The sequence below is a fragment of the Melanerpes formicivorus genome, unplaced genomic scaffold, assembly GCF_026170545.1.
Source record: "Melanerpes formicivorus ecotype bairdi unplaced genomic scaffold, bMelFor1.0.p_v2 SCAF_1, whole genome shotgun sequence".
Taxonomy (NCBI): Eukaryota; Metazoa; Chordata; class Aves; order Piciformes; family Picidae; genus Melanerpes; species Melanerpes formicivorus.
In genome coordinates, this window is record NW_027142353.1 from 59,359,141 (window position 1) to 59,381,779 (window position 22,639).

The 22,639-nt window shown below is 43.9% G+C and overlaps 1 protein-coding gene across 1 annotated transcript in view; it reads right to left on the minus strand.

Moving 5' to 3' along the window:
* Positions 1-13,566: 13,566 nt before the first annotated feature.
* The window catches only part of AASDHPPT (aminoadipate-semialdehyde dehydrogenase-phosphopantetheinyl transferase), a 36,447-nt gene continuing 27,374 nt past the window's right edge, over positions 13,567-22,639 (minus strand). Inside the window, exon 6 of the mRNA XM_068144882.1 lies at positions 13,567-16,447. Coding sequence (XP_068000983.1) covers positions 16,277-16,447 — 171 coding nt within the window. The 3' untranslated portion in view covers positions 13,567-16,276. The remainder of the gene's footprint in view (positions 16,448-22,639) is intronic.

The following is a 22,639-nucleotide window of genomic DNA, read 5'->3' on the forward strand; positions in this document are numbered from 1 at the left end:
TGAAGCTGGAGGTGGGGAGATTCAGGCTGGATGTGAGGAGGAGGTTCTTCACCATGAGAGTGGTGAAACCCTGGAATGGGTTGTCCAGGGAGGTGGTCGAGGCCCCGTCCCTGGGGGTGTTTAAGAGCAGGCTGGCTGAGGCTCTGTCCAGCCTGATCTAGTGTGGGGTGTCCCTGCCCATGGCAGGGGGGTTGGAACTAGATGATCCTTGTGGTCCCTTCCAACCCTGAATGAAACTATGAAACTATGAAACTATGAAACTATGAGAAGAGGCTGGGCCTCTCCTCACTCCAGCCTCCCTTCAGGCAGTTATAGAGAGCAGTAAAGTCTCCCCTCAGCCTCCTCTAGACTGACAACCCCAGCTCCCTCAGACATTCCTCATAGGCCATATGCTCTGGGTCCTTCATGAGCCTCACTGCCCTTCTCTGGACATGGCTCCAACACCTCAATGTCCTTCCTAGAGTGGGGGGCCCAGAACTGAACACAATACTCAAGGTGCATCCTCACCAGTGCTGAGTACAGGGGGATGATTGCTCCCTGTTCTTGATGGCCATGGTGTTTCTAATACAAGTCAGGATGCCACTGGCTTTCTTGGCCACTTGGGCACACTGCTGACTTCTATTCAGATGACTATCAACCAATATTCCCAATATTCCCTCTCCAAGTTGCAGCTCTCCAACCATCCATCCATCCATCCATCCATCCAACCATTCATCCATCCGTCCATCCATCCATCCATCCCCAAGTTTACCATGAGGTTGTTGTGACCCTAGTGCAAGACCTGGCACTTGGCCTTGAACTTCATACAATTAGCCTCAGCCCATTGATCTAACATGTCCAGATCCCACTGTAAAGCTTCCTTACCCTCTAGCAGATTGACACAGCTACCCAGCTTGGTGTCATTGCAAACTTACTGAGGGTCCTACCCTAGTCAAATACAACATTAAGAATAAAATACAGGGTAAATGTAATATAGACTTAAAATCATAATCCTGTTAAAGGTAGTGAGATTCAGCAGATGTCTAGCACACCCTGGGATGTTCTGTTTTCTGGTCTACAGATTCCCTTCACAGGCTTATACATCCAGCTTTTGAGCATTGCAGCTCTGAGAGGCATATCTCCTGAGATCTTTTGAATTTGCCCCAAGAAATGTCTGATAATGAAATACCTCATTGCTTATATCTAAATACCTCATACCTAGGTTCCTTCATTCCCATTCCCACAATCACAAACTTTTTCATTGCCTATGACTTCTATGTAGATGTTACACATCCAATGAAAGAGAAGTAGCACTTTGGTTATATATATCCTTAAGACTTTTGCTTTTGAAGTTAGAAATACTACTTTTAATTGTTTGATAACAGATTAATGCAAATCAGTTGCCAGAAAGTCAATACCCAGATACATAATCCTCTATCACAGATAACACACGGAACAAATTGGACCTAATAATTCTGCTGGACAAAGATAAAAGAAAAGCAAAGACTCAGTTTATGATTGCAGAGAATACTCTCATAGGGAAATAATAGAAAAAGTGTTATTTAGAACAGAACAGAACAGAACAGAACAGAATAGAATAGAATAGAATAGAATAGAATAGAATAGAATAGAATAGAATAGAATAGAATAGAATTAACCAGGTTGGAAAATACCTTTGAGGTCATCAAGTCCAACCTATCATCCAACATTATCTAATAAACTAAACCATGGCACCAAGTGCCACGTCCAATCCCCTCCTGAACACCTCCAGTGATGGTGACTCCACCATCTCCCTGGGCAGCACATTCCAATGGCAAATCACTCTTTCTATGCAGAACTTCTTCCTAACATTCAGCCTAAACCTCCCCTGGTGCAGCTTGAGACTGTGTCCTTTTGTTCTGCTGCTGGTTGCCTGGGAGAGGAGACCAACCCCCACCTGGCTACAACCTCCCTTCAGGTAGTTGTAGACAGCAATAAGGTCTCCCCTGAGCCTCCTCTTCTCCAGGCTAAGCAACCCCAGCTCCCTCAGCCTCTCCTCATTGGGCTTGTGCTCCAAAAACAATTAAATCCCAAGCATTTTAGTTTTTATGCATAATTAAACTAGTCACTCTTGTTGTTCTTGTAGTGTATACCATAAATCATTGATAAGCAATTGCAATATAAAACAACTTTTTGAAAGTATTAAGCTAACATAAAACTATTCATTTGTCACATTAAATGAATATTTATCCAAGTACTACAGCACAGTACTGTGCCCTCTAGCTATCTATAACATTTTGATGCCTCTGAGAGATTATTCTATTCTGACAAACTTCAAAATAGATTAAGAATAAAAATTACACATTTTTATGCTTCTCATGACAAATGATCTCATCAAAAGCTCCAGTTGCAATCAGATGGGTCACACATAACTTGGGAAACAGCTCTCTTTCTGACTAGCCACACCACTGGGGTTTCTGATTTTTTGAAGTCCTTTGTAAGGGTACCTGGTTTTTAGGGTCTTTTGGGTACTATGGGTGCTTGGTTGCATGGTTTAGTTGATTAGGTGGTGTTGGATGATAGGTTGGACTCGATGATCTTGAAGATCTCTTCCAACCTGGTCTGGTCTATTCTATTCTATTCTATTCTATTCTATTCTATTCTATTCTATTCTATTCTATTCTATTCTATTCTATTCTATTCTATTCCATTCCATTCCATTCCATTCCATTCCATTCCATTCCATTCCATTCTCGACTATCTCAATGAGGAGGCATAACTCTTGTATGTGATTTCACTCTTCCCATCAAGCTGCTAATCTGAACTTATTTTTTTTCTGACTTAATAGAATCATAGAATCAATAAGGTTGGAAAAGACCTCAAAGATCATCAAGTCCAACCTGTCACCCAACACCTGGAGTCAGGATGTGGCTCAGTTGGTAGCGCACACGACCCTTAATGGGAAGGTCGTGAGTTCAAGCCTGAAGTGGGCAGTAGTGTCCTCCTTACTCTAGTCATGAGGTGACAGGTTGGACTTAATGATCTTTGAGGTCTCTTCCAACCTTAGTGATACTGAATACCTCATGACTACTAAACCATGGCACCAAGTGCCATGCCCAATCCCTTTTTGAACACCTCCAGGGACAGTGATTCCATCACCTCCCTGGGCAGCACATTCCAATGGCTAACAAGTCTTTCTGTAAAGAACTTTCTCCTCACCTTGAGTCTAAACCTCCCCAGGCGCAGATTGAGACTGTGTCCTCTTGTTCTGGTGCTGGTTGCCTGGGAGAAGAGACCAACCCCCTCCTGGCTACAACCTCTCTTCAGGTAGTTGTAGACAGCAATAAGGTGTCTCCTCTTCTCCAGGCTAAGCAACCCCAGCTCCCTCAGCCTCTCCTCGTAGGGCTTGTGTTTGAGGCTTCTCACCAGCTTTGTTGCCCTTCTCTGGACATGTTCAAGAGTCTCAATGTCCTTCTTAAACTGAGTGGCCCAGAACAGGACACAATACTCAAGATGTGGATTTAATGCAAGACTGACTTTGATGTTATCTGTGATAGAAGTTACATTTTAAAAGTTGATCAATCCCAGGGACTGCCTTACAGCTAACTGTAAGAACTGCACACATGTAGATCTCCCTGAAGATGAGGCAGTACCACAACACACAATGGAGTGCTCACAGTGGCTGCATAGTTGACTCCTTGGCTCTACCTGGTTTGCTAGGGATAAAGAAAGCAGCAGACTGGCATCTAAATCCATTCAGGGATAACCCATAGCTAAAAGCTATTCTGCTGGCAGTGAAGATATGCAGATGCACTCAGGAACCTTCACAGTGGATTATGTTGATTTCTGCTTGAACATTAGGCTCTGAAATCCATTGATGTCTTTCCATCATATATGGACTTAACTGGAGTAACAAATTTTCAGTATTTTTCATTTCTGTAAAAGCTTGAATCCAAGGGCTTTAAGGCACTAAACAAAGCAAACCGCTGGATGATAGAAATGTGTCGCTGCATTTCATAAGTGAGAATGCAAATACATTATTGGCTTGCTGTAGGCCCCAAGTAAAGGGAGAAAAAGTCCAGTGTGATCCATGTCATGAAGGCATCCTATGGCCAGAATTATGCCCCAGATGTTGCCAAAACTTGTCCCAACACAGAATCCTAGAATCAGTAAGGTTGGAAAAGAGCTCAAAGATCAGCAAGTCCAACCTGTCACCCAAGACCTCAGGACTACTAAACCATGGCACCAAGTACCATGTCCAATCCCCTCTTGAACACCTCCAGGGATGGTGACTCCACCACCTCCCTGGGCAGCACATTCCAACAGCTAACAACTCTCTCTGTGAAGAACTTTCTCCTCACCTCGAAGCTAAACCTCCCCTGGTGCATCTTGAGACTGTGTCCTCTAATATTTGTCCATGTTTGGAAACATTCCTCCATCCCCCTGAAAGGTTCTTTTAAGTTGTATCGCCCTGACATTTTGCCTCTTCTAACTAGCTAGCAGCTGCCACCATCTTGTTGAGTCATCATCTGATGGACAAGTGGTGGAATTGCAGCCTTCAGTTCTCAACTGAGTAACTATTTATACATTCCTAATTGGGTTTAAAATGTTACTCTACCAGTGTATGGGCAATATTCTTATGCCCATGCAGTACAGGTTGGACTCGATGATCCTTGAGGTCTCTTCCAACCTTGGCAATACCGTGAATACTGTGAAAATCTGCATATCAATAATGATAAACAGTTATTAATTACTTTTGAATATTAGTAAACCTTTTCATATTTCATATGTTCATAAATCAGAATTAATAACCCTCTTCATTACATCCACACAACACAAACCCACACACCTTTCTTACTACAATATCAGGTCCTGCCTCACAATGATACTGCAAAGAGTTTTAATGAGCCAAAGCAGACAAATAACCCTGCTATGACTCTCCTGTTCAAAAAAGAGTGGACATGATCTCTGAAGAACCTGGATGAGTGTACTCCTGCCTGAGAAGAGGGTTATAGAGTAGGTTGAGCTCATCTAACTGGAGGCACCCTCCTCATGCCTGTAGCTAGCACATGCAACATGAAATCTAAAGGCTATGTAGGAGGACAGAACAATCTGGGAAGTAAATTGGGGATTTTTCTATCTGGAAAATTAGAAGGGACTTTAGATAGGAGAAGAGGAATGTGGATTAGGAGAAAAATAAAGAATAGATAAGGAGAAAAGGGGAATGATCTAAGTGGGGAAAAAATACAGAGACTCACATTGTGGGAATTCAATCACACTACTGGAAAATGCAATTCCATTGCACTGAGAGGCTTTGCAGACACTGAAAGAGGGACTCAGACTCAGTCCCCATACAGAAAAATTCAACTGAAAGGGGTAAAAACATAAACAGGAGGCAGAGAGTCCTGGAAGAGTGTTCTGTATTGTGCAGTATTTGTGATCTGGCTTTGGATGTAATCGGCATCACAAGAGACCTTAGTCTGCAGAAGACAAAAATACCTGGCCAAGAAGTTGTAGATTAAGCAGGAGAGCATGGTAAGCAGAGGCCATATACACTAAGCACAACTGAATTATCTTTTAGTTCATACATACACTGGCATTTAATGAAGTTATGATATTGTTTAGCCTTTGGCATACTGCCTGCTGTATAAACATTACTGGCAGAGATATTCTGTAATTCTATTACAGACTTATTCATTCAAATGGAATAGCAGGCAGAAGACAGCTAGAGATTTCAACTGAAACCCACCAATCACTTAGACAAACACAGCATGCCAGTGTGGAAGAGTCCAACATCAACATCTCCGCTCACAGGAGCCACCCGAGGTCTATGCCTGTTTCTTCAGTGCATTAGCATTCCAACAGCCAAGTGTGTCTTCTGTTAGCACAGTAACTCATGATCATTCCCCATGCAGAAGAACAGCACTGTCTGAGTCTGAAGGAGCTGCTGTTGGATTATTAGGTTTGTCATTGGTGGGATTCAATTATTCCTGCATTATTTGTGTAAGAGTAATGCAAAGAGGCTCCAGCTCAGACCAGGCCTCCATTTTACGAAGTACTGGGAGACAGTTTCTTGCTCCAAAGGAGCTTGCAGGTCCAGCTGATGATATGCAGACAGAGGGGAAACAGAGGCATCAAGATTTTATTATGGTTTCACTGAAATACAGCCAACAGGCAGAGATAAATTCTAACTGACACTTTTATATTAGGGAGTATCCAATTAAAACATAACCCCATGGCCTTGACTAAAATAGAAAGAAGGCCACTGTAGACCTGTAACATAAAGTCATATATAAAATTACAAGAAAATGTATGTTAGAGACAAAGAAATGCTGAAAGATGGAGGAAAGGAGAAAAACATTTTACCACAAGAATTGGAAGACTCCTTAATTCCTACCTCACAGCTGTGACATTGTCCTGTACCATTTCTAACTGAAAGTGCACGCTTGATTTTTATTAAGGAAAAAAAAAAAAGAGGCAGACTGGAGTCTTACTTTAGAATCTATAAACCTTACAACAATGGTCTTCATCATAAAAATAGCACTAGAAGCTGCTCTACATAGAATCAGGTTTTAGCATCCCTTGTACTTACCTTAAGAAGGAAAGCCACTTCTTACAAAGTCTTGTTTTATGCCACCTCAAGTGCTGGACAATTTTGTAGTTCTTGCTCTGCCTCAATTTTCTTACCAATTTTCCCTGGCTAATCAGAGCTCTCAGAGACTCCAGGATGGAAGCCCTGTGTACTGTAATTGATGGACATCTGATTCAGCATCCTGTGGTTGAAATCACATTCCTTAGATCCAGGGAATCAACTCAAGCAGGTGTAAAAAAGCTAACAGCACATTGTACAACCAGCTGAGACACAGGTTGAGAATAACGTGTCCAGTTCTGGGCCCCTCAGTTTAGGAAAGATGTTGAGTTGCTGGAACGTGTCCAGAGAAGGGCTACAAAGCTGGTGAGGGGTCTGGAGCACAAGCCCTATGAGGAGAGGCTGAGGGAGCTGGGGTTGCTTAGCCTGGAGGAGAGAAGGCTCAGAGACCTTATTGCTGTCTACAACTCCCTGAAGGGAGGTTGTAGCCAGGTGGGGGTTGATCTCTTCTCCCATGCAACCAGCAACAGAACAAGAGGACACAGTCTCAAGCTGCACCAGGGGAGGTTTAGGCTGGATGTTAGGAAGAAGTTCTTCACAGAGAGAGTTGTTGGCCATTGGAATGGGCTGCCCAGGGAGGTGGTAGAGCCTTCTATAGCTTTGGAAGGCTATGGAGATTTGCCTTTGTTCAAATTAGAGAAGGCTCTGTTTAGTCTTTGACTCAGAAAAGAATGTAAATATCCTGTAACTGAAGGAGAGAAATTAGGCAGAATTTGGTTGGATGTGTTAAAACATTGCTTTGTTATTTTGACCTGTTGTATGCCTTAGTTGCACACATGCCAGTAGAAAATAACCAACTGAGATGTGACACATGTGCCTTCTGATATACTATATAACTTTGCTGTATAACATAACAAACATTTTCAGCTGCTTACATTTTGTCCTGGAAGCTGTGCTCAGGGTGAATAGAACAACTATATTACAACACATGCTTTGTACTGTTATATGCAATTTGTACATAGCATTTCCATTTAAACTTTCTAATCATATCCAACCCTTTGTGTGAGTATTTTCCTTTTCCTCCTTTTGGAAGAGGTAAAAGAGCAATCTCGTCTCACTCATTAAACTATGACAATTATTCTTTTTCACATTGTTAATTCATGTATTTCTAATAGAAGCTTCCAACAGATTAAAAACCCAAAAAGTATGCTTTAATTTTCTCCTCCTGTTTGTTCAAGGAACTGATTTTAATTTCCCCACTGTAGGTCTTAATTGTCTCTTGCATCAGGCAAATGTATTTGTACCATTTGTGTTACTTGCTCGTAAAGCTCTTTCCTTCCAATTCCCAGTTACTGAGTGTGATAGGTTAACATCCATCCTGGAAGTGGAGGGGGGTAGGGGGGGGTGTGTGTGTGTGCTTGTAAAAGCATTGCTTTCCCTGCAGGGGGTTTTCCCCTTGGGAAACTAAATTACTCTGCTCCACTCCCCCTCCCTGCCCAGCAAGGCTATGACAAGGAGGATACTGCAGCCATCATTAGCTCTCTCGGCCCTGCCTTTGCTTGGATGAGGTCTGCCACTGGTTCCCCTGTTTCTCTGCCACGTGGTCCTCCCTGCTGCACCCACACCTTTGCAAAGGACTGGGTTTGTATTTTATGTTTCCTTTTTGCCATTCATCCTTGTTCCTTACCCTTGTGAACCCTGTCTGTTATTGTTACATATATATATATATGTATATATATATACTGTTTAAAGAAAATTCTTTACCTCTCTACTTCCAAGCCAAAGCCAAATTATTTCTTGGTGGATTTGCTTCTTTCCTCTCCACTGGGAAAAAGGAAGGGGGAGCGGGGGAGGAATTCTCAGCCTGGCCCCCATCTGAACTCTTAAGTCCCAGTTAAGGCTCAAACCACCACACTGAGTTAATAAAGATAGGTCTGGTTTCTATTCATTTCAAAGATCATTATGGGTATATCATATATATATATATATATATACACACATATGGTATACCCATAAAATAGTGTACAGGTATGCATGTGTGTTTCTATGCTTCATAGCTGTAGCTGCTCTCAGACACATCCACCAGTGATGAACACACTGTAGGCTGAGAGTGAATTAAAACACATTGTATGGCTGAAACATTTGCATTAAGACATGTAAATTTTACTGCAACTGCATTTTTATTTCCTTCTTAAAGGCCTGTTTATACAAACTCAACAACTCAAGCAATGCTGCACTCAAACTTCTGTCATGTCCAAAAAAAAAAGGGCAACAGAAAAATACCCAAACAAACCCCACAAATTCCATCTTACCACATTGTTTCAGAAGTCCTCAAATGGACTTTTGTGACTAAATCTGATGCATTTTAAAATTCCTGGCACATACAAGGTTTCCTCAGCGTTTCAGAAGCCGTGTATTCCCAGACAAATTATTGCCTTCATCTACCATTACTTTCTTTCCTCTATTATCTTCTGATCTCAGAAGATAAACTTATTTTCTGACTACTGAAAGCCATTTACATGACCAATGCTACATAAGCTTTCTGGGCAGCATACCCAAGCCAACTGAAAAGAGAAAGCTTCTACTGCAATGAGCAGTTTGCTTTGCTGCTCAATCTTTGGATCTTGAAAGGTGACCGGGAGATAATGATTTCTGCAAGCGGGAGCTTCCTGACTGCCCCAGTATAAATGCAAATAAATATTGTGCTGTGATTTAGTAAAAAACATTCTAAATTAGTAAGGTCAACCATCTAAAGATCCTAACAAGCAATTAGGCAGAAACAATGGTATCAGAAAGATGAGTCTTTTTGCAATGTGCTGTTTTCACTCACATGAGAATTTTAATTATGGTATAAGCAAGCACACAACTGAAGGGCATTTACCCACACAACTGTACTACACAAAATTATTCCAGTACATTTTCCTAATGTTGTACAGATAGCTAATTAGCTGTAGATCATGGTAACTTGTCACAAGATTAACAAAATGTTTTTATGTAGGTAGCAAACACTGCTTGCTACCACTCTATCCAGTAGGCAATGTTTGAAATTTATACATTCTGGGAAATTTCATTTCACTTACAAAGAGGCCAGTGGCCTCACTGAGTAAGTAGTTCACTATACCTTTCACAAAAGCCCTCCATGAAGACGAGCACATTGTACAACCAGATGAGACAGTATCACAGTATCACAGTATAACTAAGATTGGAATAGACCTTGAGGATCATCAAGTCCAACCTATCAACACTTACCCCATGACTAGACCATGGCACCAAGTGCCACGTCCAATCTCCTCTTTAACACCTCCAGGGATGCTGACTCCACCACCTCCCTTGGCAGCACATTCCAATGACGAACGACTCGGTGAAGAACTTTCTCCTCACCTCAAGTCTAAACCTCCCCTGGCACAGCTTGAGACTGTGTCCCCTTGTTCTGGTGCTGGTTGCCTGGGAGAAGAGACCAACCCCTTCCCGGCTACAACCACCTTTTAGGTAGTTGTAGAGGGCAATGAGGACACCTCTGAGCCTCCTCTTCTCCAAGAGACTGTTGAGAATACTGAGTCCAGTTCTGGGCCCGTCAGTTTAGGAAAGATGTTGAGTTGCTGGAACGTGTCCAGAGAAGGGGAACAAAGCTGGGGAGAGGTCTCGAGCACAAGCCCTATGAGGAGAGGTTGAGGGATCTGGGGTTGCTTAGCCTGGAGAAGAGGAGGTTCAGGGGAGACCTCATTGCTCTCTACAACTACCTGAAGGGAGGTTGTAGCCAGGTGGGGGTTGATCTCTTCTCCCAGGCAACCAGCAGCAGAACAAGAAGACACAGTCTCAAGCTGTTCCAGGGGAGGTTTAGGCTGGATGTTAGGAAGCAGTTCTTCACAGAAAGAGTGACTGGCCATTGGAATGTGCTGCCCAGGGAGGTGGTGGAGTCACCATCACTGGAGGTGTTTAGGAAGAGACTGGATAGGGAGCTTGGTGCCATGGTTTAGTTGATTAGTGTTGGGTGATAGGTTGGACTCGATGATCTCAAAGGTCTTTTCCAACCTGGTTAATTCTATTCTATTCTATTCTATTCTATTCTATTCTATTCTATTCTATTCTATTCTATTCTATTCTATTCTATTCTATTCTATTCTATTCTATTCTATTTATTCTCACTCAGTGATAAATTACAGAAAATGTTGCTGTTAAACCTGAGAAAATACAGCATGCTGATTTCAAAGCAAAATATTTCCTAGACAGTATTTTCAGCCTTTAACCTGTGTGCTGTTTCATATGCAAAGTCAAAGTAATTTTAAGAGGCAGCCATTTAAATCTTTCAAACACCTCTCTACAATGAAGAGTAATGCAGTGTGTATATATATGTGTTCCTGGGCATAAATACACAAGGCATTTCTAAAGTCACCCTAGAATATTTTTAATACATTTCACATACAATATGTATTATGCAATCAGATATTAAACCTACAATCACATTTATCAAGATAATTTATATGGTGGTTAGGTTTTTTTGCGCATTCCTTCTGTACTGGTATCTCAGCTTAAAGGAGGGGAGAGAAATAGTTTTACTACCAAAAGAAATAAAATGAAGATGCTCTCATTGAATTGGAGAGAAATACAGAGTTGTGCTCAAAAAAATATACAGGAAAATGCAGAATACATGAATCCTTAACACCCAATACATAGACAGGATACATGAAACCCCCCAAAATCTTCCCCCAACCAGACTAAATCATAACTTGCTTTCTCTCCCCCTGCTCCCTTTGCCTTAATAGGTCAAAATTGCACAGTAAAAATTGGTCAGGCCTTCAGCTGCACCCTGTCAAGCTCTTGCTTCTATTCATGTATTTTTATGAAAACACCTGAGACACATCATCCAGCTCCAGCCTCTGCCATCCCTTAGCACTGCTGCATCGATGGAAACGGCTACAAACACATCCTGCCTTTGGCAGCCAACAGCTCCTGCAGGCACAGAAGCTCCTGGATGCACAAGGGCATGTCTGAGCAGGGGAATGGGCAAGTGATTAAGCAATATATGAACTCAGGGGTAGTGCAAGCTCCTGCTTTCTGCTTCTGGTCAGAGATTCTGACAAAATGGATGTGATGGCTACTTGATTGCACTTCAGCCTATTTCAAGGTTAATGGAAAGCAATTTTTTAGGACACTGAACCAAAGCTGGAAATAGTAAACTACTGTGGCAAGAGAAGATAGCTGGAAAACCTTAAGAGGAACTTTGAAAATGTGTGATATGGATACTATTATTTAACCTTGAAGGGAAAAAACAAACAAGCCCCAAACCCACAAATTAAAGGATTGAAATAATTTCAGCTGCTTTGAGACCTTAGAGCAAAGCAGAACCAAGAATTTCTCTTTGGGAGTTGGAATCCAGCATTAACAGACTTTCAGCTTGTTTTTTCACATTTATTTTCCTTTGTTATTTGCAGTGCAGCGTTGAGTTCTTAACATACAACTGCTTTACTAGGGGGAAAAAAGCACCATTTTTTGGTAACAATGCCAAAACATTTTCTTTTGTTGTCTCAGGGAGACAATATGCCAGCAGAAATCTTTGGCACACTGAGACTGAGCCCATTACAAGCTGTTGCAGCAGAAATTATGTCAGGCAGGTGTGTTAGAGGGCTTGTGCTACTGAGGGCACAACAGAAACCATACAGGCACACGCAGAAACAGGATGGAATTAATGCACCAGCTTATTCAGGTGCTTTACAGAAAAGGCAAATTTGCCAACAGCAATCACACTGAGCTAAGCCCTCAAATCCTAACACAATCAAAATCTCAGTGCCCTTGTGGAATACCTGACTGGATTTGAATGTCTGAATAAATTAATGGGGTAATAATAAAATCCTAAGCAAGACATTCACGCTTCTCCAACTTAATTATCAAACCCTGAGAGTATGAAACTTGAAATGCCACCCCCAACTCCTTTAGAGCTTTGTTATTCATAGGAACATTACCATTTACTAAACCTCCATCACTCCTTCCAAGTTCTGGAATGGTATATTGGTACGGTGTTGCAGCTTGCTCATGCTGGGAACCATGGTGCTAGCTTTCTGCCCCAAGCCTGCACAGAATATTCAATAGGCACCTCTAAATCCCTAGGACATTCCTGACAAGCAGTCTAGCAAATCTTTTAAGTATACAGTGCAGTGTACAGAGCCCCTGTATACTGCACTGGTTAGGCCACACCTTGAGTACTGTGTCCAGTTCTGGGCCCCTCAGTTTAAGAAGGACATTGAGACACTTTAACTGGTCCAGAGAAGGGCAACAAGGTTGATAGCCTAAGAAGTCCCTCCCCAGCCTTCCTGTAGGCCCCCTTCAGATACTGGAAGGCCACAATGAGGTCACCTCGGAGCCCTCTCTTCTGCAGACTGAACAGCCCCAACTCCTTCAGTCTGTCCTCATAGGAGAGGTGCTCCAGCCCTCTGATCATCCTCATGGCCCTTCTCTGGACACCTTCCAGCACATCCATATCCCTCTTATAATAGGGACTCCAGAACTGGACGCAGTGGTGGTGGTGGTGGGGGGTGTCTCACCAGAGCTGAATAGAGGGGGAGAATCACCTCCCTTGACCTGCTGGCCACACTTCTCTCAATGCAGCCCAGGATCTGATTGGCTTTCCGGGCTGCAAGTGCACATTGAGAGCTCCTGTTGAGCTTCTCATCCATCAGCACCTCCAAGTCCCTCTCCTCAGGGCTGCTTTCCAGCCAGTCACTGCCCAGCCTGGATTTGTGCCTGGGATTGCCTCGACCCAGATGCAGGACCCTGCACTTGGTCTTGTTGAACCTCATGAGATTGGCTTGTGCCCACCTCTCCAGCCTGTCAAAGTCCCTCTGGATGGCCTCCCTTCCCTCCAGCCTGTCTGCTGCACCACACAGCTGGGTGTCATCAGCAAACTTGCTGAGGGTGCACTCAATGCCACTGTCTACGTCAACGACAAAGATATCCCATGTCTGGATCCAAAAAATAATGAAATTTTAAAAAAGAGCCATAAATAGACAACACAAAAACCAGAACACAGTCCCAAAATAACTTTTTATTTCAATGAAGAAATTAAACCAGGCAGAAACTGGAATCATACATTGCATCTGATCACAAAACGCAGTATGTACAGCAGGAAAACAGAACATACCACAAAAAGTGACTTCTCGAGAAAACAAACAAACACAAACAAACCCCACCACCACACACAGAAAAAAAAACACACCAAAAAACCCCAAACCAAATCACCAACACCAAAAAAAAACCACCAAAAAAACCCCCCACAACCCACAAATCAAAACAAACCACCACCCCCAAAAAAACCACCACCAAACAAACAACCCAACACAACAAGGTGAGCTGTTGCCTGAATGTTTCCATGAACATGAGCCAGCAGGGTGCCCAGGTGGCCAAGAAGGCCAACGGTATCCTGGCATGCATTAAGAGGAGTGTGGCCAGCAGAAGCAGGGAGGTCATTCTGCCCCTGTACTCAGCACTGGTTAGGCCACACCTTGAGTACTGTGTCCAGTCCTGGGCCCCTCAGTTTATGAAGGACATTGAGACTCTTGAACGTGTCCAGAGAAGGGCAACAAGGCTGGGGAGAGGCCTTGAGCACAAGCCCTACGAGGAGAGGCTGAGGGAGCTGGGGTTTTTAGCCTGGAGAAGAGGAGGCTCAGGGGAGACCTTATTGCTCTCTACAACTACCTGAAAAGTGGTTGTAGCCAGAAGGGGTTAGGTCTCTTCTCCAAGGCAACTAGCACCAGAACAAGAGGACACAGTCTCAAGCTGCACCAGTGGAAGTTTAGGCTTGAGGTGAGGGGAAAGTTCTTCACAGAGAGAGTTGTTACCCATTGGAATGTGCTGCCCAGGGAGGTGGTGGAGTCACCATCCCTGGAGGTGTTTAGGAAGAGACTGGATGGGGTGCTTGTTGCCATGGTTTAGCTGATTAGATAGTGTTGGATGATAGGTTGGGCTCGATGGTCTCAAAGGCCTCTTCCAACCTGGTTAATTCTATTCTATTCTACTCTAAAACACATGGCCTTCTCTGTATGCAATAAGGCATGGCTTCAATGGTTACACTACACAGATTCTCCTTTGGCGAGAATATAGGGTGCAGCCAAGTTGGACTGAAACACAAATTCACTGAAGATCTGTTTATATGTAGGACATAAATGAACACTTTTTAGGTGTAAAAATTCTCCTGTTCAGCATGATTCACTCTGCTCAGTATGTTTCCTAATGTATAAACAGACCATAATATATCTATGACTTCTTGAAAGGAAAGTGAGAGGTGATGGTAAAGAATAGGATTTGTTTTGAAAAGGAGTATGAAACATTCCACAGGTGCACTCAAGCTCTAAAGCAAATTCAGATTTCTGTAGATCTGCAAGACAATAAAATAGAATCTGTCTTCAGATATTGTGTGAGTGTTTGGAAAATGTAAATAGGGTCTCTTTTTGCTTTGTTTTGTTCCCTCTCCCTGCCCCTGACATGCCTTACTGTCTAGGAGAGTACAGATGAAATGCAAGTCTAGGAAATCTGAACTGCTGTTTAGCTCCTATCTTTTTTTGTATGCTTTTCCCCTCAGCAACAAAGCTGCTAAAATTCAAATCCCAAGTTACACAGAGGAAGCTTTAACTAACACAGATTGTAAACAAAGACAATGCTACAGGCTTGGGGGAGAGTGGCTGGAAAGCTGCCCATAAGAAAAGGGGTGCTGACAGTCACACAGAATCACCAAGGTTGGAAGAGACCTCAAAGATCATCAATTCCAACCTGTCACCACAGACCTCATGACTAAACCATGGCAGCAATGTACACAGGTGGCCAGTAAGACCAACAGCATCCTGGCCTGTGGCCAGCAGGAGTAGAGAAGAGATCATGCCCCTGTACTTGGCCCTGGTGAGGCTGCCCCTCGAATACTGCCTTCAGTTTTGGGCCCCTCACTACAAAAAGGGCATTGAGGTGCTGGAGCACATCCAGACAAGGACAGTGAAGCTGGTAAGGGGTCTCTGGAGAACAAGCTTATGAGGGAACTGGGAATGTTTAATCTGGAAAAGAGGAAGCTGATGGGAGACTTCATTGCTCTCTACAGCTACCTGAAAGGAGGCAGTATTGAGGTGTGGTGTTGGTCTTTTCTCCCTAGCACCATGACAGAACGAGAGGAAATGGCCTCAAATTGTACCAGGTTAACTCCCTGCCACAACTAAGTTTTGCATAGATATAGTTCCAAGACTACTAAGATTCAGCCTGCCATTACACAAAATACTGTACAACACACTTACATCATATAGCAACAGCCAAAGGATTTTGACCAATTATTCCAGCTCCATTCATCCAGCTGAAAATAAAACTATTATCCTTGTAGGAGAAAAGGCAGTTTCATAATTTAAACTTCAGCATAAGTGAAGTATGGAAACAGATTTTTACACATTAAACACTTGTTGATTAATCAACAGCATTACTGTAGCACTGCTCCCTGTTGCTAGTATGGGCAAGTGTTGAAAGTGCAGGAACCACAAGTATGGAGGAGCAAAAAAAGCAAGATCCCAGCTTGGAGACTGTTCACTGAGAGTTCCTTCAGTGAGGAAACATCCAACTTCCTTAAGATATTGATAAAGAATGTCAATTTAAAAAAGGGTGAAAATCAGATTGTTAAACAAGGAAAAAAATGGTTCAATTTACACACTTACTCCCACACTCTGAATTACATACAGTAACAGCATAAAAACTTCAACAATTTCCTTATAAGCATTTTGATCTTAAATGTGAACTCTGTTTCATTGGACTCTCCTGCTTAGAAGAAAAGTTATCCCAGTATGTAGAATCCTCAGGTGCAATTGGGATGCCAGATGCAACTAAGTCTTCAAAAGTCAGTACTGTAAACTGTGGCTGGTCAGGCTCCATGGAACATACCTAGGGAAAACACATACTAGTATTACATGAATCAATAAATCACAGTTTTCTTCCTGTAGTATATTCTGTCTGCTTTGAGCTACATATTGCTTACTGAAGAACAAAGTAAATACTCCAGTTGAGACCAGTATCACTGTCCCCAGTTTAGGCTATACAATCATAGTATCATAGTATCATTCAGGGTTGGAAGGGACCACAAGGATCATCTAGTTTCAACCCCCCTGCCATGGGCAGGGACACCCCACACTAGATCAGGCTGGACAGAGCCTCATCCAGCCTGGGCTTAAACACCTCCAGGGACGGGGCCTCGACCACCTCCCTGGACAACACATTCCAGGGTTTCACCACTCTCATGGTGAAGAACCTCCTCCTCACATCTAGCCTGAATCTCCCCACCTCCAGCTTCATTCCAACAGAAGCATGTACAGAAAAAACAAACAAAGCAAAACAAAAGAAACAAAGCAACCCCCACCAAAACAAGTTTAGCTTTGGCATTCAGTGAAGAAAACTGGAAGAATCAGTGTCAGAGAATGCTGCAGATACCACAGAATGAGTGGTTAATCCCAGAGAAAGGCAAGTAAAAAGAAATTTAAAAACAATATAATACAATCCATCACTAAACTGTAATTTATTCTCCAGCAGACATGATTATCTGAAATGTGTTAGGAACTGGCTAGAGGGCCGAGCCCAGAGAGTGGTGGTGAATGGTGCCACATCCAGCTGGCGGCCAGTCACCAGTGGCGTCCCCCAGGGATCAGTGCTGGGCCCCATCCTCTTTAACATCTTCATTGATGATCTGGATGAGGGGATTGAGTCAATCATCAGCAAATTTGCAGATGACACCAAGTTAGGAGCAGATGTTGGTCAGTTAGAGGGTAGGAAGGCTCTGCAGAGGGACCTCAAATGACTGGACAGATGGGCGGAGTCCAATGGGATGGCATTCAACAAGTCCAAGTGCCGAGTGCTGCACTTTGGCTACGGCAATCCCATGCAGAGCTACAGGCTGGGGTCAGAGTGGCTGGAGAGCTGCCAAACAGAGAGGGACCTGGGGGTGCTGATTGACAGCCACCTAAACATGAGGCAGCAGTGTGCCCAAGTGGCCAAGAGGGCCAATGGCATCCTGGCCTGCATTAGGAATAGTGTGGCCAGCAGGAGCAGGGAGGTCATTGTGCCCCTGTACTCTGCATTGGTTAGGCTGCACCTTGAGTCCTGTGTCCAGTTCTGGGCCCCTCAGTTTAAGAAGGACATCGAGACACTTGAACGTGTCCAGAGAAGGGCAACAAGGCTGGGGAGAGGCCTTGAGCACAAGCCCTATGAGGAGAGGCTGAGGGAGCTGGGATTGTTTAGCCTGGAGAAGAGGAGGCTCAGGGGTGACCTCATTGCTCTGTACAACTACCTGAAAGGTGGTTGTAGCCAGGAAGGGGTTGGTCTCTTCTCTCTAGCAACCAGCATCAGAACAAGAGGACACAGTCTCAAGCTGCACCAGGGGAAATTTAGACTCGAGGTGAGGAGAAAGTTCTTCACTGAGAGAGTAATTCGTCATTGGAATGGGCTGCCCAGGGAGGTGGTGGAGTCACCATCCCTGGAGGTGTTCAAGAGGGGACTGGACGTGGCACTTGGTGCCATGGTGTAGTCATGAGGTCTGTGGTGACAGGTTGGACTCGATGATACTCAAGGTCTCTTCCAACCTTAGTGATACTGTGATACTGTGAGGATTTATTCCCCTAGAAGCCTGCCTATTCATACTCTTTTTAACACCAGTGATCACTGAAGTTATGCTTCCCTCAGCCTCATGCTATTTAAGGACAAAAGTGATCACAATCACCCTACAATTCCCTATGTTAAATCCAGACTAAGTGCAGCCTGGGATACTGGAAATTCGAGTGTCCTGGTCTCTGCATTAGTTCCACCACTTCAAGAAAAGGAAAAAGAAAAATCACACTTCTAAGAAGAGGTTTGGGTTGTTCAGCATGCTGCTGTGCAAGCTGCTACGTGCCATCTGCAAGGGTAATACTTCCCAAAGAGCAGGACAAAAACTACAGTTGCATGAATGGGACAGGAATGTCAGGGACTCCTCCTACACATGGCATTTACACAAGCAACACATTCTTTACCTGTAGTATTTGATGGAATTCAGCAGCACTGGGTTACTCTGCATCAGACAAACTGGCACTTTTTTGATGTAGGTAAAGGTACTGTTAATTTACTGGGAGCAAATACTAATGTCTGGTAACCACAGAATGTTTGAGATCAGAAGGAAGCCCTGGAGGTCATCTAGTCTCACCGCTCTGCTCTAGCAAGGCCACCCAGAGCCAGCTGCCCAGGAACAGCTTACCTTGACCTGTTCTCTCTTGAATCCTAATTCATAAACTCTCAGCTGGTTCCTCATCTATTCCAAGGCAAACTTGATGCAGCCCAGCTGCTAACTCATATAAACTCCCATTCTGTACCCTCCCAGGATGTCTTCCCCAAAGAACCTGTACCCCTTGATCAGAACACTCCAGCTATGGGAACCAGTCCTCCATTTCTCCATGATCCCAACAAAATTGTAGCCTTGCAACTAGACACAGACCTCCAACTCCTTGTGTTTATTCCCCATATTGCATGCAGTAGTGTAACAGGCACTTCAGAAAGGTGTCCAGTGTGTGGAGACCCTTGAGACCATTTGGGGAATTTGTCCATAACAATGCCTTGTGGGTATCTGCTTGCTTAAATGCAAGTACTGGAGGTGACACTACCTAATGCCCATCTTATTGGGGTTTTTTTAATCCCTTCCTATAACCTTAATGAATGTAGGTCAGTAACAGGTAAAAGAGCAAAAATGTCTATTCTCTGTTTCAGTGTTGGAGCAGCAAGCTACTGTTTGGAATAAATGGCGAGACAACAAAAGATTGTAAGAGCACAGCAAAGTCGTCCAATGCAGACTGGAAGCATCAGTTAATTGAGCTGCCTGTTACTTTATATTCTCACCCAAGTGACATGGTATTGAGACATTCCTGTTCATCTGGCCTTTTGGGGTTGAGGTAAAGCTCCAGAAACAGTGCCTGGAGCCATGCAAGCCACATCACAGGTGCATGCCAAATATGAACTGAGCCTGGGAGCCGAGTGGATTGTTAACAGACCTAGTCTGAACTTCAGCACGTGCTTACCTGAAGGCAAGCAGGCTCTGACTGAATTCCCCACAAGTTCTGAGAAAGGCAGCAAGTGACAGACAAAAAGATTTTACAGACTGTACAGGAAATATAAAGAATTATAAACTCTGCCACCTTTTTTTGAGACCTAGATGTAGGTTAAGAGTGCAGACAAATGTTCTGTCCCTTCAAGCCTACAGCTCCCACTAGCAGGCATTTAAAGATCCTTGGCAGTAGTGAATTTACAGTGTAGTACTGTAAAGAAATAATTGGTTCTTGCTGTGAATTGCAAGTCCCTGCTATCAGGTTGTGAAGCAAGCTCACTGAAAGTTGGTTTTCTGCAAACAGGACATAAAACAAATTACTTCTGTGACAGAGAGGGAAGAGAAGCAAGCATTGACAACCCAAAGCAATTGCATAATGTCTACATACTCAATTTTTTCAAACCAAGAATACCTTTTCCTCTCAACACCCCTAGCAGTACATAGAATCTTTTCTTACAGTTCTGCTTGAAAGAGAAGGCCCCTTTCATTTCCTCCACACTACAGTCAGAAAGAGTCACAGTATCACAGTATCGCCAAGGTTGGAAGAGACCTTGAGTATCATCGAGTCCAACCTGTAACCACAGACCTCATGAATAGACCATGGTACCAAGTGCCACATCCAATCCCCTCTTGAACACCTCCAGGGATGGTGACTCCACCACCTCCCTGGGTAGCACATTCCAATGACGAATGACTCGCTCGCTGAAGAACTTTCTCCTCACCTCAAGCCTAAACTTCCCCTGGCGCTGCTTGAGACTGTGTCCTTTTGTTCTGGTGCTGGTTGCCTGGGAGAAGAGACCAACCCCTTCCTGGCTACAACCACCTTTCAGGTAGTTGTAGAGAGCAATGAGGTCACCTCTGAGCCTCCTCCTTTCCAGGCTAAACAATCCCAGCTCCCTCAGCCTCTCCTCATAGGGCTTGTGCTCAAGGCCTCTCCCCAGCCTTGTTGCCCTTCTCTGGACACGTTCAAGTGTCTCAACGTCCTTCTTAAACTGAGGGGCCCTGAACTGGACACAGGACTCAAGGTGCGGCCTAACCAATGCAGAGTACAGGGGCACAATGACCTCCCTGCTCCTGCTGGCCACACTATTCCTAATGCAGGCCAGGATGCTATTGGCCTTCTTGGCCACCTGGGCACACTGCTGGCTCATGTTTAGGCAGCTGTCGATCAGCAGGATCAGTCCTGAAAAGGCACAACACAATAGTACAGACATGTTGTTTCCATACTGGGGAGTCAGATTGCTCACTTGTCCTACTTAAAATGACCTTTTGTTTAGTGAACTGAGCTAATGAAATTTAGGTCAACGGATTTAGTCAGTGGAGAAGTATTCCTTTGAGACTCTCGATTCCAAGGCTTTCATCTTAACTCTTGATACCATGCCTATTCTCCCTATGCTAATTTTAAGGTGAGTGACAATGATGAAGAAGGTAAATACTTAAAAAGCCTGTGCTTTTTCCAGTGTAACTAGGTAATTGCCTTTAGAAATAATGGCAGCCTTCTTTTTACCTCAGACTGACATTTATCAGTATTACTGTAGGATGAATGATACGCAGCCTCAATAGGAACTTAACTGTGTCCTGTCAAACAGAATGCATGTATTTCCTTAGAGTATTTGAGCACTGATTTACCACAGTAAATCCTCAAGAATACCTCTTTTTCCAATCTAATACTTAGTTAAAAGCTCTGCTTCCCCATGTAATCCATTTACATTGGGACCATGATAGATGTGTGCATGACCACTTGCATCCTTTTATCCATTCATATACTAGTTATCTCTTTTTAGAGCTCCTGGAAGAATTTTGGTATCTGAATAACTGAAAACAACTAATCCATTTTCTTCTGAGCAACCAAACCACCACAGACAAACCTGGCAGTTTGCTACACTTTCCTTTGCTGATTGATATTATTTTGGCTACAACTTGCCAGTCTGCTTCAGATTTGACAGTAATTTGTTGTTTGAAAACGCTGCTTGTTTTCATGAGCCAGGTCTTTGTTAAATCACACAGAAAGCCCCCAAAAGCTTTTACATAGCTTTGTTCCTTCTCTCAAGAGAGGTAATGCATTCAACAAGTCCAAGTGCCAAGTGCTGCACTTTGGCCACGGCAACCCCATGCAGAGCTACAGGCTGGGGTCAGAGTGGCTGGAGAGCTGCCAAACAGAGAGGGACCTGGGGGTGCTGATTGACAGCCACCTAAACATGAGGCAGCAGTGTGCCCAGGTGGCCAAGAAGGGCAACAGCATCCTGGCTTGCATTAGGAATAGTGGGGCCAGCAGGAGCAGGGAAGTCCTTGTGCCCCTGTACTCAGTACTGGTGAGGTCACACCTTGAGTCCTGTTTTCAGTTCTGGGCCCCTCAGTTTAGGAAGGACATCAAGACACTTGAACGTGTCCAGAGAAGGGCAACATGGCTGATGAGAGGCCTTGAGCCCAAGCCCTATGAGGAGAGGCTGAGGGAGCTGGGATTGTTTAGCCTGGAAAGGAGGAGGCTCAGGCGTGACCTCATTGCTCTCTACAACTACCTGAAAGGTGGATGTAGCCAGGAAGGAGTTGGTCTCTTCTCTCTAGCAACCAGCACCAGAACAAGGGGACACAGTCTCAAGCTGCACTGGGGAAGTTTAGGCTCGAGGTGAGGAGAAAGTTCTTCATGGAGAGAGTCATTTGTCATTGGAATGTGCTGCCGAGGGAGGTGGTGGAGTCACCATCGCTAGAGGTGTTCAAGAGGGGATTGGACATGGCACTTGGTGCCATGGTCTAGTCATGAGGTCTGTGGTTACAGGTTGCACTAGATGATCTTTCGGGTCTCTTCCAACCTTGGGATACTGTGATACTGTGAATGCATAGAATGGAGTCTAAAACCGATGTTCTTCCCACCTGTGGGTGGTTGTTGCTTATCTTGTCACAGTGGTGTTTGGATCTGCTCTGGACCACACACACTGACAGTTCATCATTAAAATTAACTTGGTGAGGTGTCCTACTAGTTTACCAGTCCAGACTGTTTTACTGTCTCCACTTATCTT